The sequence below is a fragment of the Cervus elaphus genome, chromosome 19, assembly GCF_910594005.1.
Source record: "Cervus elaphus chromosome 19, mCerEla1.1, whole genome shotgun sequence".
Taxonomy (NCBI): domain Eukaryota; kingdom Metazoa; phylum Chordata; class Mammalia; order Artiodactyla; family Cervidae; genus Cervus; species Cervus elaphus.
In genome coordinates, this window is record NC_057833.1 from 42,565,360 (window position 1) to 42,582,454 (window position 17,095).

A 17,095-nucleotide genomic window follows, 5' to 3' on the forward strand; every position below is an offset into this window, starting at 1 on the left:
AAGGGAGGGGTTATGATGTGAACGATAAGGAGAATGTTACATAACTGGACAATAGTTTATGGGATATAACTAGCTGCTCTTCAGGTTCATATTGCCCATCTCATCCTGGTTTCTGCCAAACTTTTGTGTAGTGAGTACTATCTTAACACCATTCCAGAATTCATTCCTAATCATCAGTTTTCCTTGAGATCCCAAACCAGGTTCCTGACAATATTGGTTGAGCACTTAGATCCAGCTATATCTGAAGCACAAACTTTTACTTATGAAGGCTAATTATTCCCTTGCTTTGAACAAGCTTACTTAAGGTTTTTCTCTCATTTATAGCCATGTTAGTTGAGCACATATTTCATCCTTATATCTTCTGCAGAGCCTGGCACAGACTACATCTGTCAAATGAGTGACTATTATTAGTTATACCACTATTTGGAAAATAAAATATATATTTTTCTATTGCCAAACTTATGGCAGAAATGAATACAAAAGCTTGTTCTTAGCCTGTTGTTTATTCACTGAAAAATTTTCTAAAATAAGGTCAAAAGAGTAGGATTCAATTTTTGTCATTTATTTATTTATTAGATATAAATTCATTACAAAATTGACACATATAATTAAAAATATTTTAAATCATAAACTAATAAAAATCATTTCAAATATTAAGTGTTAAATTGTATTTTACATTTATAGAATATCCATTGTAAGAATTATAACTGGAAGTCTGGTTATGTTCATGTAACAATAAATGTAGACAAAAATATGACAGATATGTTATGAAATATACCATATATTTGTAACTTATAAACCAATTTTATTTGGTTTATTAAATTTTTTTAAATGATGCATTTAATATTTATTTATCTTATGTGAATCTTTTGGTAAACTGAAACAAATATAAGTCACACATCTTGACTTACAGGCAAGAAATAAATATCAAAAAACTATCACAGATTAACTCTATACTTAATAGGTCAGTTATTGAATTGATTTATCACGCTTTTTAAAAATTTCTGCTGTTTTCTTGAAATAGACCAGAGAAATTATTTTCATTGATTAACATAGTTTCTTTTCTTCAAAATTTTCAAAATTATAGTTTAGCATCACTGTAATGTTAAACACTCCCATTCATTAAATGTCACCTGCATAAGTAAATTTTGCAATTGCCTTTATTTTCCAGATGCTCATGAGATACAAATATGATTTATTTTCTGATGACTAGAGGACATTGGAAATGTCATCACTACTAAAAACTGATACTGGATTCTAATTTTTATGGGAGGTTAGGTAAAGAGTGTTGTACACAAGAAGCACTTGACCTTTTAGGCCACTTAACACCAGAAATGTACTCTGGATAAAGAATAAACTCTAAATGCTGAAAATATTGGTCTGGTCACATATATTATACAAAACAGGTACACATCAAATGAGTATGCATAAAATCTAGGAGAAGAAAATGTTTAGAAAATGTTATGCACAATATAAAAATATTCACTGCAATCAAAAGTGTTATTTAATTTTTATTTTGCACTTTATATTAGTAAAATATTAACTCTGGTTTGCTGGATGGGCATAGTAAAACCATAAAGTTAGAACATATACTCAGGTGAGAAAAATTTCTAACTTTTTAAACATCAGCAAAATAATATTCTATACATAATTCAAGTGAATATCAAATACCTATAGATGTGATTGTGAGAATAAGTGGTAATTTTCTCCCACATAAGCCAGAGCAAGTTACCATTTACAACAAATGTGCTGTAATTTCTTTAAACTGGCCTGAGACCAAGTTTCATTTAAAAGCTATCACATTTTATGTGGCTTTGTTTTATGTACCAAATGTGCTAAGCCTGGATGCTTCCTCATAGTACGTAACACATAATAAAGCACATAAAAATGCAAAATAATTATTTGTTGACTAATCAATTTTGTTTTACTGCTTGATCATTTAGACTTTCAAAATATTTATGTTGCTTTGTTGATTCCTACTACGATAGTACAGTCAATTCTAATTCTTAAGTTTTATTAAAATTTGTTATTTGTTATTAAAAATTTGTTATTAAAAAGAGATAAATTTCACCCATACAGGGAACAGATTCTAGAATGTAAAAGGAACTTTTTAATTTTGGATTTTGTTTTTTGAAAATAGAATGTGTTCTATTTATTCTTAAATCATAAAATATTTAATATATTTGATTCCCCTTCATGGATTATAGAGAAAACTGGGTGACAGCAAAACTTAATGACAAAGATTATTTGTTTCACATCACCAAAATAAAGCAAAAACCAAACAGCAGCAACAAAAAAATGAAAGATATATCTTAGTTGCAAAGAATTCCAAATAGAATACTCATGCTTTTAGGCACTGACTACAGGCAACTTAATGAAGGGCTTCCCTTTGGCTCAGTTGATAAAGAATCTGCCTGCAATGTGGGAGACTGGGGTTTGATCCCCTGGAGAAGGAAAAGGCTACCCACTCCAGGATTCTGACCCGGAGAATTCCATGAACTGTATAGTCCATGGGGCTGCAAAGAGTCAGACATGACTGAGCAACTTTCACTCACTCACTCACTAGGCACTGACTGTACAAGCAACTTAATGAAGGGCAGAATAAAGAAAAAATGGGAAAGGCATTCAACACGGTGGGTTTTATTGTCACCTGAAGCTTGGTCCCCCCCAAAATAATAGGTGCACATCTTTGAAATGTAAAATATTCTAGAAAGGATAGGGAGCTTGAGGAGTTGGAAAGAAAAACTAGCATGAGCATGAAGAGTATGTTTAATCTAGGCAGAGAAATCTTTGATGTCAAAATTACCATTAAATCTATGCACACTTATTTGAAAAATAATGTCTATATTTTTTAGACATGTTCTCACATAATTAGACTGATTTAACTCAAAATGGATTCATACCAGGAAAAGAATACTGTGATCAGAACAATGACTTCTAGTGTTAACTACACTAGAAGTGCAGTTTTATTGGCTAACATTAAAAAAAAATTATATATAAAAAAGTTAATCCAACATATCTACAGTGCCAATCAAAACTAGAGAATAGTACCCTAGGATGACAGTGTTAGGATAAAGCTGATGGGACCCAGACTCGATTTATAAAATGTTAGAGATTATCTAGTCTGACTATATTCTATAGCTCAGAAAACTGAACGTTCGTACCAGGGAAGTAGCTTTTTCAAGGTCACAGCAGATGAGTGGGTCTAAGTCTCATGAGGGTATCCACAGCGTCTAACTTGTTCACATTTTATCACTACGCCATAGCATGATGCCTGGTGCTAACTGTTGGTGTTCTACACCGACAACACCAATAGTTGGTGTTCTACAAATATTGTGGGTGTATTGATGAAAGAAAAATGAACACATGAATGACTGAATGGATGAGTAATACAATGTCAGGGCTAGGCTAGACTATACTTTCAAGAATAGAAGTTTATAGCATCTAAGCAGTTCAGTACAGTGACTTATTCTTTTACCACAAGTCCCTCAAAAAATGTTCTTGTTTGAGTCATGTTGGTTGCAGATACAATGCCAGGTACCCACAGAAGCTGATACACTATGCAGGAAAGTAAATTTAAATATCTTTTATCTTTTAATTTATCAGTGTTGTTGCTTAATAGTAGAGTTATAGCATTTGAAGAGATATGTCAATTTCACCATGGGACACTCAACGAACTGTCTCAAATAACATTACTTATACCTGTATTATGTCTTCAGGAACAGCGATGGGCAAAGATACTTGTTTCAACCCCACCCTCAGATATTTGAATGCCTAATAGCAGGTACTTCAAGCAATTAAAACGCTCATTTAAAAAGCAGTTTTTAGAAATGAAGAGGAACAGGAGAGAAATAAAACTGAGAAGGTGAAGGCTACGAACATTTAAACTGCTTGATGAAAGAAGAAAAGCTGTTAGACTTGTTATAATTGGAACAGCACATTTAGGTCTCAAAGGAATATTCAGGCAATTGGAAAATACCTTTTCAAGTACAAGGCCAAGGGAGGAAGTCAACAGCAGGTGGGGGTGTGTAAACAAGTCAAATTTAGGTGAAAGAAGAGCAGGCATGTTTCATTATGGATTCTTGGAAGCCATTCCCTGCAGATTTAAGTGGGTAATTGAGAGTGACATTTAAAGTGGCAGGAGACTGTCTGGGCAATAGCTTGTGTTTTCCACATAGTCAGGTTCAAGTGCAAGAGGGGTCTTGTAAACAGAGTTCATGGCAGTCCTCTGTGATAGAAGAGGGGGTCACTAAGACTGCTTAGGGACCCAGGTAAACTTCCAGCCTCCCTCTTCATCTCGACGAACAAAAGCTTGTCCCTGGTGGAAGGAGTGCGTTTTCACATTACAGTGAGGGCTCAAGGATGTGGAAAAGGCCATCTCTGTCTTATTGGGTGATACATCAGAAGTATAGAAAGGAAGAGTTTGTAGTCCTCCTGGAGGATTTGAAAGTTGAGAAAGGAAGTGAAAATCTTCACTGTGGCTGGCAGTGCCTTGCGAGGGGGTTGTTCTATCACCTCCATAGTCAATTGGCAGATCTTCCCCAGGGGCATTGGGATAATCAATTGCCTCATCCAGAAACTGGGGAAATGTGCTAGTGGTCTGTCTGGCATGAGACGAGGGGGCACTGTAGTTAGCTGATGAGGTGTCATCAATGGTGTTGAGGTCTTTTAACCCCAGTGTCTGAAGAACCCAGGGATCCACAGGGGGTCCATGTTGTCCACAGTTAGCAAATTCACTAGCAAGGCTTCTCTTGGCATTTTTATGATGGGGAATCTCAGGAGGAAAATATATTTGCTCTTTGGGTTTCCTCTTCCCCTTTCTGAATTTTCTACATGCTTTGGAGAACTCATCTGATGACAGCAATTTCTGGGGAAATAGTATTTGAAAATACAATCAATCACCCAACATCATTTTCTTTACTATCGTCAAATATTTACTAGTTACATTAATCCCCTAGAAAACTTGAATAAATTTTTATTTTCTCATACAAAGCAAAGCTGATTGGATTAACCTGTCTTTAAGTTAAAATCTATGATGACCTCTTACCACTTAGAAATTCCAATTCATATTATTGTACTAGTCATTTAAAAGTTGAAGGGAATAAATGATGTCTTTAAAATTTCAGTTCAGGGAAGTAATGATTATTGTTATTATGACAATAATAGCAACTATCATGTACTGAAGTAAATGCATGACCTCATTTTATGTAGATGCTATTGAAATCTTCTTTAATGAGGAAACAGGCAGAAGCACATTAGTGACTTGCTAAGGACTGCGCAACCTAGATTTAAACCTAAGCCATCTGAATCTAGATTGAACCACTGATTAAAATGCTAGGGAACATACTTCCTCTAATTTTATTAACTTTCATAGCACTCCCATGTGATATGTATCAAATTATTCTAAATCTTGCAAAATTGAGAACAAGAGAGAAAAAATTGCCCAATTAGTATCACTTACTGCTTTGATAACTGTCCTTTATTACAGAATGGTGGCTGAAGATTGGAGCCCAGACTAATAACTGAGCTATACTCTCTTTTCTTAACAAAGCAAACAGAATTCTAAAGAAACTAGCATAGTGGGTTTTCTTCTGTGAACTGTTATATCTGGTAAGAGTTGTAAGCAATATGATTGAATTAGATTAATAATGTAGCTTGCCTAGAAGTAAGGTAAAGATTGATGATAAGACAATAATGCTAAGAGAATGGCAAAAAGATAATAAAAAAATACAAAACCTCTCAAAAGGAAAAATTTTTAAAAAGGGACTAATGGCAAACTATCCATGAGTTAGAAACATTTTAAAGGGTAAGAACACAATGTTCATTAAAAGTTAATGTTATTGGCTATGTCTAATTGTCAGTTAAGAGATTTCAACTCCAGCCATATTTATAACATTTAGAGCTGGAAAGATTCTTAAAAGATCTTTTTAGTCCATCCACTTACAAATGAACTAAATGAGGCCCCAAGTGAGAGACTGATTCACCTAAAGTCAAACAGACAATTAAAAGAAATCTGTGTCTCTCAGATCTAATTCCCACCTCACTATTTTAGGATTAATTTCTGTTGTCTCAGCAACCCCCTTGACTGGTTTTTGATTCTTTAGCAACTCCTTTTGTAACATTATGACTAAAATCTGCAATCTAGATACTTCAGAGAAATGAGACATAAACATTCTTCTGAAAGTGCTGTTTTTCTTTCAGAAAAATTCATCCATCCTATTGATGAATTTCAAGACACATTGTTTCATGCACTTCTTAAATTTAATCAAGGACTTTTACCCAAATGGTCTTCTTTCTCATATCGCTCCTCTGTCTGTATAAAGGGGATAGTCACATACCTTGGCTTTTTCCTCAAGACATTTAACTAGAGCAGAATTCAGGTATTGTCTGAGATGATTATTCTCTTCATGTAACCTAGCAAGTTCTTCTTCCTTCTGTACCAGAGTATCTTGGAGCTGCAAAAAGCAGACAATGGTGATGGCTGCTCCACTATATTGACTTTGTAACCTTATAATAATACCACTGATCCTTAACCTACTTAAACTTGATTATTATTCTGTTTGTTTTCTGAACACAATCTCAGGGAGCCCTTGTCCTCCAAGGCGTAAATTCAATCTACACCCACCTTTTACCTGATTGTTCAGCTTTGTGCTCTGAATTTTTTTTATTCTTTGCAAAGTGTTTGGAGAGATTATATGACTTTTAAAATTGTAACCACAAGGAGATCAAGAAAGTATGTAGGTAAATGAGCTGCGTGCAACTGTTTAAATATAGAAAACAGTGTTTAGAAAGGTTTCGCTGAGCTTCTTTCTTGCATGTTAAAAAAAAAAAAGAAGAAAGAAAAAATAATATGGGTTGGATTCCCTCCATCTCAGATCAATCTGTTTGTATGTCCACAAGATTAAATTACTCTCAGAAATAACAACAAACAAAATATGGAAAATTAAGCAATCTTTGTAAGAATTTTTATAGTCATCTTCTCTGCTCTAAGTGATGAGCTATTTATGACTCAAAAATACTATCACTCTCATTATATCATTTGACCTTTCCACAGCAGTACAAATATCTCCATCTCATAGATTAAAGAAAAAGAAGATGCAAGAGGTCATATAGCTAACATGTAAGAGTTTAGGGCTTGACTGCAAGTCTTTCTAGAGGGTTTTGGTTTTGCTATTTTCTGTCACATTGATCATTTCACTTTGACTTCTCCATGGAAGCCATGTGACACTAAGGGACGATGTTGAGAATGAACTACTTGGAACATGGCTGATCTCAATGTTCTGATTATCTATACGTACCTGCTTATTCCTGTAGAGCTGAGAGGAAAGCTGAGCCTCTTCCCATGAACACAAATTAGGAACAGGGAAATTCGAGTCACCTGATGGTTCTATGTGAAAACACAAAACGGATAACTGAGAAAATACAAATGCAGTTTTTGTGTAATGAAGAACTAACCAAAGGATTTCAGAAAGGCAGTAAGTTCAATTACCTTTCTGAAGTTAGCCATTGACTTCACATGGGAAAATGACATATTTAAAGTTTTCAGAAGGGGCAGGAATGCTATGAAAGACAAATATTTAAAAACTATCTGCAAGTGTCTACAGAGGTCAATTTTCAGGAGATAAGAGTTCCTATCTGCATTACTAATTCATGCAAATATTTATTGGCCCCACCCTCAATTAGGCCTACATTGCAATTCCACTATGTTTTCTAAGCTTTTATCTTATTTTCTAAGCTGTAGTGCTTAGGTAATATAGTGTTTGTCTGTAGAATCAAATCCTATTTTTGATGTTACCATTTTTTTTCCCAGATGAAAATCTCTGCCTATCAGTGAAGTTTGATGGAGAGTATCTATTCAGAATTTTATGGAATAGCACTTTCTATTTTAAAATAATTTGAACTTTTCTCTCTGAAGAACTCAATGAAAATCTCAAAACTGTACTAAAACTCATATATGTCAAATGTCATCACCTGTATGTTTTATGTTTTTTCAAAGTTTTTGTGTTTTCATGTTTGACAGCAAACTATGCCTACCAATAAGACTGCTTGGGCATGCTAAGTTAGTTTACTTTTAATTTCTTTTCCTGATTTAGTACAGTTTAGAATCTTGATCACCTCTAACTAAAATATTACTGAAATAGTTTTTATTAAATTGGAATGATGGAAAACAAGATAGGAATAAAATTTTATACAGTCTTTGGTTTCATAATCTTGGGTATTCTGTTTTCTTTGTTTCTTGTGATAGAAAGCTAAAATTAAATAATACCCTTCCAGACACTAAGTGTGTTTCAAAAATTGGGGGCTTTTTGCTTGTGTCTTTCTTCAAATCCAACAAATTTATGTGGTAGAAATAGCACTACAGATAAAGAATTCTGAGGTGTCTTATAGTTATTCCAGAAACTTGAGTGTTAATATAGAAAATTTGTTTCATATTTATAGAAACTGTTTACCAGCCCCATGGCAAAATTAATGTCATTTCCCATAAAAGTTATGTTCCCCTCCAAAGTTGAAGTCTTCTTTAGGCAAAATGGGACTTTTTTTTTTCCATTTAAAAGGCACTATTCATAGAATTTTCTTTTTGAAATAAAAGATTAAGTTAGTAATTTTTCTTGCTTCTCTCTCATTCCCAGGGAAATATTCCTTAATTAAAACAAAAACAAACAAACAAACAAACAAAACCACCACAACAAAAAACTTCTAACTAGTATCTTAATTCCCAAAGCATTCACTAGTATTGTTTATATAACTTTGACCTAGACCTAAACTTTCTCAATGACTTGGAAATCTCCAAGAACTGTAAAGTATACATATTATACTTTATGTATAGTATAGTATGGAAGAAATACATATTATCCAGTGGGCAAGGAGTAGAATCCCATATTCACTATTTGGCAAGTACAAAAAAAGCTAGTTATTTGGGCTGCAAAATATAGGAGTCTTAGGCTTTCTTAAACCTTGCCTATCATTCCTTCTCCTAGAGTTCTAGCCCACAATGCCTTGCAACTGTGGGTACTGGGGAAGGGCTTCAGATCTACCAGCAAAGCAGAAGAGCAGAACTTACCCTGTGTCTGTGGTGCCTGTTGGGGCTCTCTGTTGTCCAGGAGACCAGCAGCCCAGAAAGAGACCCAAGTCTCCGTGGAAACGTCAACACTAGATTCTGACGTTGTAGCGGAATACGGACAATTATAGCTCTGGCCTCCTACAAAGTACTGGTCTTGGCAAGGCAGAACGGTGTTCTGTAAAATTCAGTACGTAGGTTGGTTGGGAGTGGGGTGGGGGTTGTCCCAAGAGATGCGGTGATGGGCATTCAGAGGGGGAAAAGAGTGGGAGAAAGAAGCAGAAAATACATGCAGTGAATAAAAACCAATAAAGATGCTAAATATAGATCCCAGATTAATTTTGAGTGATCCAAATATAATTACTAGAAAGGAATCAGCTTCTTGGTTCATCCAGTACTTCCTGTAGGTCCTCTCAGCATAGAACAGGCTAGTATTGGATGGACCAAATTTGTAAATATCCAGCAGTATTCTCTGTTGCTATGCCTCAGTCATCTAACAGGCTACCCAAGATCTAAGCAAAAGAAATTCTACTTAACGAATGAATCATGTAAGAACTATTTGACTCTTTCTTGCAAATATCTTAGTTATATTTCTAATAACCTTAAAAAACTTAGAATGTTAGGACTGGAATGGACAGAACATACCATATACCCTAACTATTAAATTTTAGTTTCTGAATCATAAACTTGCTCCATTCCGCCCTTCTTTCCTCTCTTCCTCTGACTTTAAATGCTCCTGGATCCTCTTGAAATAGATTAGTTAGGAAAGACAGCAAGCTCTACGTATGTCTCTCCATCACCAGGTCTCAATGCCTTTCCAAAGTTATCTTGCACCACTAACTGTCTGGCATGTATTCTCTACTGTGTTCTGAGCCAGTGAACACCCTCCTGCCCCTGCCTCCTCAAACCTCAAACACACAGTCTTTCCAGATGTCCAGCCAGGGGCAGGTATGCAGCCTCCCTGGGTTAATTTGTACAACAGACCATTCCTAATTATTTGTCAATGTTTAATCAGGTAAAAGCCATTCATTTAATCAGAGCCTAGCTTCGGACAAACTCTTTTTGACCACGACAAGTCTTTTGTTGTCTTGTGAACTTTCCTGGGCATAGCATAAACAGAGAGAAAACAAATAAGAAGAGGAAAAAAGAAAGTTAAGTCAATTAACTCATTCTTTGTTAACATTCCCAATAAGTTAAGTTTTGAAAAAGTCCAGTCTTGAAGCAAGTCCAGCGTGGGCATTGCAGACCAAAGAAATTCGGCCAAAGGTTTATCAAGTGCTATTTTCTTTTATTCTAAAGGCATGTTTGCAGGCTCTTTCCCTGAGGTTATTATTGGAATCAGAGCTGTGCTCTTATGCAATTGACACCTGAGAAGAAAACAAACCCCAAATACCCCTAGCCTCAAGTTCAAGTGTTTGCAAATATGTGCATAATCCAGAGGAAGAGGTGGAATGAAAAGTGAGTGCAGGTGTAAAGAAACGGTTGGGAGAATGTCCAGAATAGAAATAAAGGACAAAAGGATGAGAGAGGTTGAGAATGAAAGAGACAGAGAGGCAGACATAGCAAGCCAAGAGAAGATAGGGGAGAGGAAAGGGGAGATGGAGCAGCAAAGAAGACCTGTTTTAATTGGCAGGTAGCAGAGAAATCTTGTTTCCAAGGTGGAAGAAATTCTAAAGGCAAAGCTTTCTGGCTCTCTGAGCGCCCCCGGTTTCGCCAGGGAACTAGCTAATGCCAGCTCCTCACTTACCATCTTGCCCTGGAAGAAGGCGCTGAGGAAACTCAGCCCACTCTTAATTTTCGGATAAGCGGGTGGGAGCTTTAAATGGGACTGAGGGGAGGAGCTAGGAGAGGCGAGTTCTAATCTGCAGGAGCTCCCGGTGACGAGCGCCGCCCTCTGATTTGGTGCGAGGCTGTCAGGCTGGTGACGTGGGTCAGGAGACATCCAGCCAAAGCCAAGGTCACTGGCACTCTCGGCGACCTGCTCCCTAGACCCAGGATCAACGGCTCCGGGTTCCGGGCTGTGTGTTCACGGCCGGCCCGCGGCGCTCCGGGCGTGCAACGCGGCTTCAAAATCCGCGCGGATGCGGGCTCGCTGCGCGGCCCACTGGCCCGGGCAGCGGGACCCGCGGTGACGGCGCCGCCCTGACCGATGGGGCGCACCAGCTCCAGCCCGAGGGAGTCTGCAGCTGCCGGGCTGGGCGGGGCGCACAGGTTGGCCCCAGAGCCAGAGCGTGTTGTCAGAAAAGCCCACACCAGCTTCTCAGGCATCAGAGCAGCACTTGGGGAAGCCTTCCAACCCCCAGGTGAATACTGCTCCTGGGTATTCTCTGGCTGCTCGGTGAATATTAACTTGCTGTATGACGTTGCTGACTGATTGGCTTTTTCCTACTATTAAATATGTCTCATTTTCTCCACCTTCTGAAGCGGGTGTGAAATGTGGAGGTGATATATTCCTTCTAGAAAGTAAGCTTCAGGGGAATAGCCGTTTCTGACTATTTTGTTCACTGCTGTCTCCTAAACTCCCGGAACAATTTCTAACATGTAATGAGTGCCGAATAAAGAATGAATTAAGCTATAAATTTAGGAGTCTCAATTGTGTCTCTGTGTTGGTCTTTCTTCACAACTACTATTATATAGACTAAATTAATATAATAAAGAAAATTTAGTGTGCTAATATTTCTCAATTAGAGTGTTTTATTTCTGCCATTTTTCCTCTTGCATTTTATTCTCACCATTCCTATGATGTTATATTCAGAGGAGAAAAATGAATAATGTCATTTATAAAACTATTCATCTACCACTAAGAATCAACTCCTGTTTCATCTGCAATAACCCAGGAAGTCAGTACTCTTGTTGTCCCTGTTTCAAAAGATAGTGAATGAAGCACTGAAGTTAAATTTGACCAATGTTCACACAATTAGAAAGTGGCAGACTAGAGATCTGAACTTCTGGCTCCAGCATCCATGCTAATTATCATAATTATAGTTTCTGACTCTCTTTGACTTCTTTCTACCGTACATTAATGGCCGTTTATGTAATGGGCATTTTTTATGGATTGAATTGTGTTCCCCTCAATTTTATATGTGCTGAATCCCTAACCCTCAATGTATTAGAAGATAAAGCCTCCAAAGGTTTCTTAACCTCATGAAGATTAAGAAGTCATGAGGGTGGCAGTCTAATCTTATAGGTCCGAGGTCATAAGGAAGAGACACCAAGGATGGCATGCACAGAGAAATGACCCGAGAGGACACAGAGACCTGCATGTCAAGGAGCGAGGTCCCAGGAGAAATCAAGAAGTCCACTGACATCCTGATTTTTGAACTTGCAGCCTTTAGAACTGTGAGAAAATAAATTTCTGTCATTTAACCCATCCAGTCTGTGGTTCTTGTTATGGAAACCCTAGCAGACTAATACAGACATAGTGAAGGAACTGAGAAAAGTTCTGATTCTGATTTGCAAAATCCTTTCTCTAAACTAGTTTTGACCTTTATTCATTCTGCCTTGTATTTACCATACGAGCATTTAGCAGTAACTAATATATAACAGGGGTTTCCATGGTGGCTCCATGGTAAAGAATCTGCCTGCAATGCAGGAGATGCAGGAGATGCGGGTTCAATCCCTAGGTTGGGAAGAACCCCTGGAGGAGGGCATAGCAACCCACTCCAGTCTTGCCTGGGGAATCCCATGGACAGAGGAACTTGGCAGGATCAGTCCAAAGGGTTGCAAAGACCTGGACACAGCTGAAGCAACTTAGCACACACATGCACACAAAACATAGCAGATGCTCATTAAGTTCTGTGTCCAAAATTAAAAAAAAAAAAAAATGGAAGAAGAAGGTGCCAGATTCAGTAGAGTCTCTTTCTGTTTTTCTAATACTGTTGATTCACAAGCCTTTTTAAGTGACTAGTACCAGGTTTGAGAATCACTCCCTGAAAGATATTGCCAGAGTCACTCAACAGGACTCATCTCAGACAGTGATGTGAGACGGTGGTCTCCTCTCTGCTCTTGCTGCATGAAGGGCAAGGATGCCCTGGCAATGTGCCCCTGACATGATGGGGAAAATAGACCAAAATCCATTTAGGTGGTAAGAATCCGTGATCTTCTTCAGAGCAAAGAAGATCCTAATGAGCTTTGCAGTGAGCACCAGGGACAAGAAAAAGGAGGAGGGAGTTGTTTTGCTTTGGGAAACTCTCATAAATAAGACATTTAAGCCTTTGGAAGATACAATTTCTTGACTCCAAAAATGATACAAATAGATAAGTAAGCATGCATGTGTGTGTGGTAAATTGCTTCAGTCATGTCCAACTCTTTGTGACCTCATGAACTATATAGCCCATCAGACTCCTCTGTCCATGGGATTCTTCAGGCAAGAATACTGGAGTGGGTTGTCATACCCTTCTACAGGGGATCTTCCCGACCCAGGAATTGAACCTGTGTCTCTTAGATCTCCTGCATTGGCAGATGGGCTCTTCTCCACTAGCACCACCTGAGAAGCCCTAAGCAAATATGGAATGATATAAAGGGCAGAACTTTGTTTACATCCAAATTTACCTGCATTCAAATTCCTGCTCTATCTTCTGAGACTGAGTCAACTGAGGCTATATTATGGTCTCCAAATCCTCAGCTAGCTCCTCTGGTGAATTAAGAAAGTACCTACTTGAGAGGTTTGTTAAAAACCTGATTACTAATGGCTTGAAAATCCCTAATTCACTGCCTAAATCATGACTTGGAGCTATTATTATTGTTAGGTATAGAAGACTCTTTGAACACATAAGCTGTAGTGCCTTGCCTACTAAAAATAAATAAATATATGAACTATATTTGTAAAATTCCCAGGTCTTTATTTTTTTGAGGAGTAGAAGTATTTTTTTAAGCTTTTGACTGATTTTCAGCACACAAATATTTCATAAATCCTTAACTGCTTTAGCTTAGTGACATGGGAGTGTACATGATGGCAGAGAATCTTTAAACAATGAAGAGCTATTGACAATTTAATATAAATCAGAAGATAAAGCTTTCCTGAAATCATCAACTACTAGAAAAAATTTCCAAATTCTTAAGGTCTGATTTAAGCTCATATTTTTATTTAAGGTCTACTGCTTAGATATTGGAGAAGGCAATAGCACCCCACTCCAGTACTCTTGCCTGGAAAATGCCATGGGCAGAGGAGCCTGGTGGGCTGCAGTCCATGGGGTCCCTAAGAGTCGGACACAACTGAACGACTTCACTTTCATGCATTGGAGAAGGAAATGGCAACCCACTCCAGTGTTCTTGCCTGGAGAATCCCAGGGACGGGGGAGCCTGGTGGGCTGCCGTCTATGGGGTCACATAGAGTCGGACACAACTGAAGCAACTTAGCAGCAGCAGCAGCAGCTTAGATATAAGCCTTATTGTTTATTTGATTATTTTTTTAACGAATCAATTCAGCAATAATGTGAAATCCTTTGGCCATTTTTTATTTATAAGTATGAAAGAAGGTGCACCTTCCTTAGTGACTGCAACCCATGTGGATTTTTTTTCTTCAATGGAAAATAAGATCAGCTTAAAACTCCCTTTTGTATAGTGGCTGAAGGGATGGTGTTAAAATGTAGGTGGCTAATAACAGCCCAGTTGTTGAATCAGGGCACTGCCTCCTGCCAGGGTAAAAATATAACAAAATAGAAGGTAATTTGATCCACACACAAACCAAGTCTGCAGGCAAAAAAAAAAAAAAAGAGAGAGAGTATGATCAGAGGTGGGCCAAGGAGATAAATAGATTGGCATATGGAATGTTCTTTTATTTCACCCCTGGAGGACTCTTTATTTGACTACCTCATTAGTGAATTCAGACTAACACTTTAATGAATTCAGTAGCATGTATAATAAAAGAACAATTTAAAAATTATCTGTAAAATATAACCTTTCCCTATAGGTTTTATAGCTAAGTCTCCAGGGAATAGAAAGATACTGTGCCTGCTTTCACATATAGGTAAAAAAAAAAAAAAAAAAAGCAAAACCCTTAGAGAAAATTCAATGCAGTAACTGATTTACAGTAGGAGATTTAACATTTGCATGTTTTATTTCAGCATGCCTGGAGAACCATGACATATTTAGTATTAATGTTAAATATCACTCCTCCAGGGCGATACACAGAAATCAGTCATGTCAACATGGACAGAATCTTGCCTTCCGTTCACCCACCACTTACCCAGCATAGTTTCTAGTAACCATCACATATGCAATAGCTTGCATGCGTGCATGCTCAGTCACTTCAGTCGACGTTTGACTCTTTGTGACCCCATGGGCTGTAGTTCTCCAGGCTCCTCTGTCCATGGGATTCTCCAGGCAAGAATACTGGAGTGGGTTGCTATGCCCTTCTCCAGGGGATCTTCCCAACCCAGGGATAAAACCCATGTCTCCTGCATTGCAGGCACATTCTTTATCCACGGAGCCACCTGAGAAGCTCACACAATAACTTATGCCCTGGTAAAAGCTATCTCTACATGAACAAAGAGTATACAAAAGAGAGTCAACTGTTAGTATCAGGTTATTAGCCAGAAAAGACAAACTATAGAGTGCAATGTTCTATACAGGCCTGACTCAGACTAGTGCTATGTAGAATGAGGGGGCAGGAGAATGGAGATATATGACACTATTTTATTGGATGTTTCAGCCAGAATTTATTCCAATAGCTTTATAACCAGCTTTAGACCTTTATTTATTGACTCATTGAGTGATTGCTTAATTTTTCAATTGTATTGGATTGTATTAAGAACCATCATATACTATAATAATATTCACAAATCTTTCAAATATCAACCCTTTACTTGATAATGAAGGCTACCTAGCAAGTGAATGCAATATTCACTGTGTAAAGTAAAACAAACCCCTTTTATATTCTGTAATATTTCTTTTTCTGATTTTTTTCCTAAAATAACACTTGAGAAAATAATATTTGTGAACAAATATCCCATTCCTCCCAGGCCCTGTCAGGTCACTATGAGGCCTGGAGGCAGTGCTGTCTCCCAAGGCTCTAACTCGCGCTTTGGTGTACTGTGCTCTGTGACAACCACTCTCATCAAATTGGAATAAAATAATCTCAATACTACTGTAAAGTTACATGAGCAGTGAAAGCTATTTGCATTAACAGAAAGATTAGAAATGTGGAATCATGAACGACACAAAACAAATGCAACTCCACCCATCATTTCTTCACTCCAATCACATTAGTAAATCATGGAAATAGTGAATTATTATGATTGTTATGTATCATAGATATGCTGATCCATTCTAACCTGAAATAAAATGGATTTCTGCTTCAGGAACCTTAGTACTTTCATTAATTAGACTTCAGTATCTTTGCTGCTCCTTCAGTCTCTCTTAGGGATTTTTGATCTTGAGGTTAGTGGCTGGATTGCTGACTAGGCATTAAAGAACTGAAAGGTGCATTAGCACGGATCGTGGCATCTAATTTTATCCTAATGAGAATAAAAATAAGGATATCACTGACTGGTTTCTTCAAAAAGTTTAGTTCAGAGTGTAAGAGCAAAACAGGACACCCAGGACCAGACTCCTTCTGCCCTGGAATGAAGAATCTGAAATAATATGACATCTTTCATGAAAAGAAGATAAAAATATATGCTTATATATAAAATATTAAGCTAAAGTGAAGTTATAATCCCATTTATTTTTGTAATCCATAAAAATCCAGAAAATGTTAGCTGAATTCTTTTTGACCCAATAATTTGTGGCAAAATCACATTATTTCCAATCAAAGAAGTTTACTTTGAAATTAGTAATAATCAGATTTGGATGTCTCTAGTCAAACTTTTTTCTACTTTTTTTTTTATTATTAAATGAAAGCATAATGCCAACCTCTAGTTAGTGGAAGCATTTATACATTCAAAAACAATCTGAGGAAAATACAGAGAATAATGAAATTGCTGTTGTTCAGTTGCTAAGTTGCATCCAACTCTGTGACCCCATGAACTGCAACACGCCAGGCATCCCTGTCCTTCACTATCTCCCGGAGTTTGCTCAAACTCATGTTCATTAAGT

General features: G+C 37.3%; 1 protein-coding gene across 1 annotated transcript; it reads right to left on the reverse strand.

Annotated features, from left to right (window-relative positions):
• Positions 1-4,072: 4,072 nt before the first annotated feature.
• Positions 4,073-11,010, reverse strand: GMNC (geminin coiled-coil domain containing). The gene is made up of 5 exons (XM_043874616.1): positions 10,806-11,010; positions 9,062-9,236; positions 7,299-7,387; positions 6,339-6,455; positions 4,073-4,867 (listed from the first exon to the last, which is right to left on the reverse strand). Exons 1-5 carry the CDS (start codon positions 10,998-11,000, stop codon positions 4,250-4,252), a joined length of 1,194 nt encoding a protein of 397 aa, XP_043730551.1. The 5' UTR covers positions 11,001-11,010; the 3' UTR covers positions 4,073-4,249.
• Between the last annotated feature and the right edge of the window lie 6,085 nt (positions 11,011-17,095).

Bases quoted from the DNA above. Each gene is read 5' to 3' on its own strand.
- GMNC (XM_043874616.1), bottom strand. From the start codon at position 11,000: ATGTCTCCTGACCCACGTCACCAGCCTGACAGCCTCGCACCAAATCAG. The intron at 9,237-10,805 runs GTAAGTGAGGAG...TGAATTTTACAG, and splicing joins CCTTCTTCCAGGGCAAGATG to AACACCGTTCTGCCTTGCCA. The intron at 7,388-9,061 runs GTAAGTTCTGCT...GTTTTCACATAG, and splicing joins ACAGGCACCACAGACACAGG to AACCATCAGGTGACTCGAAT.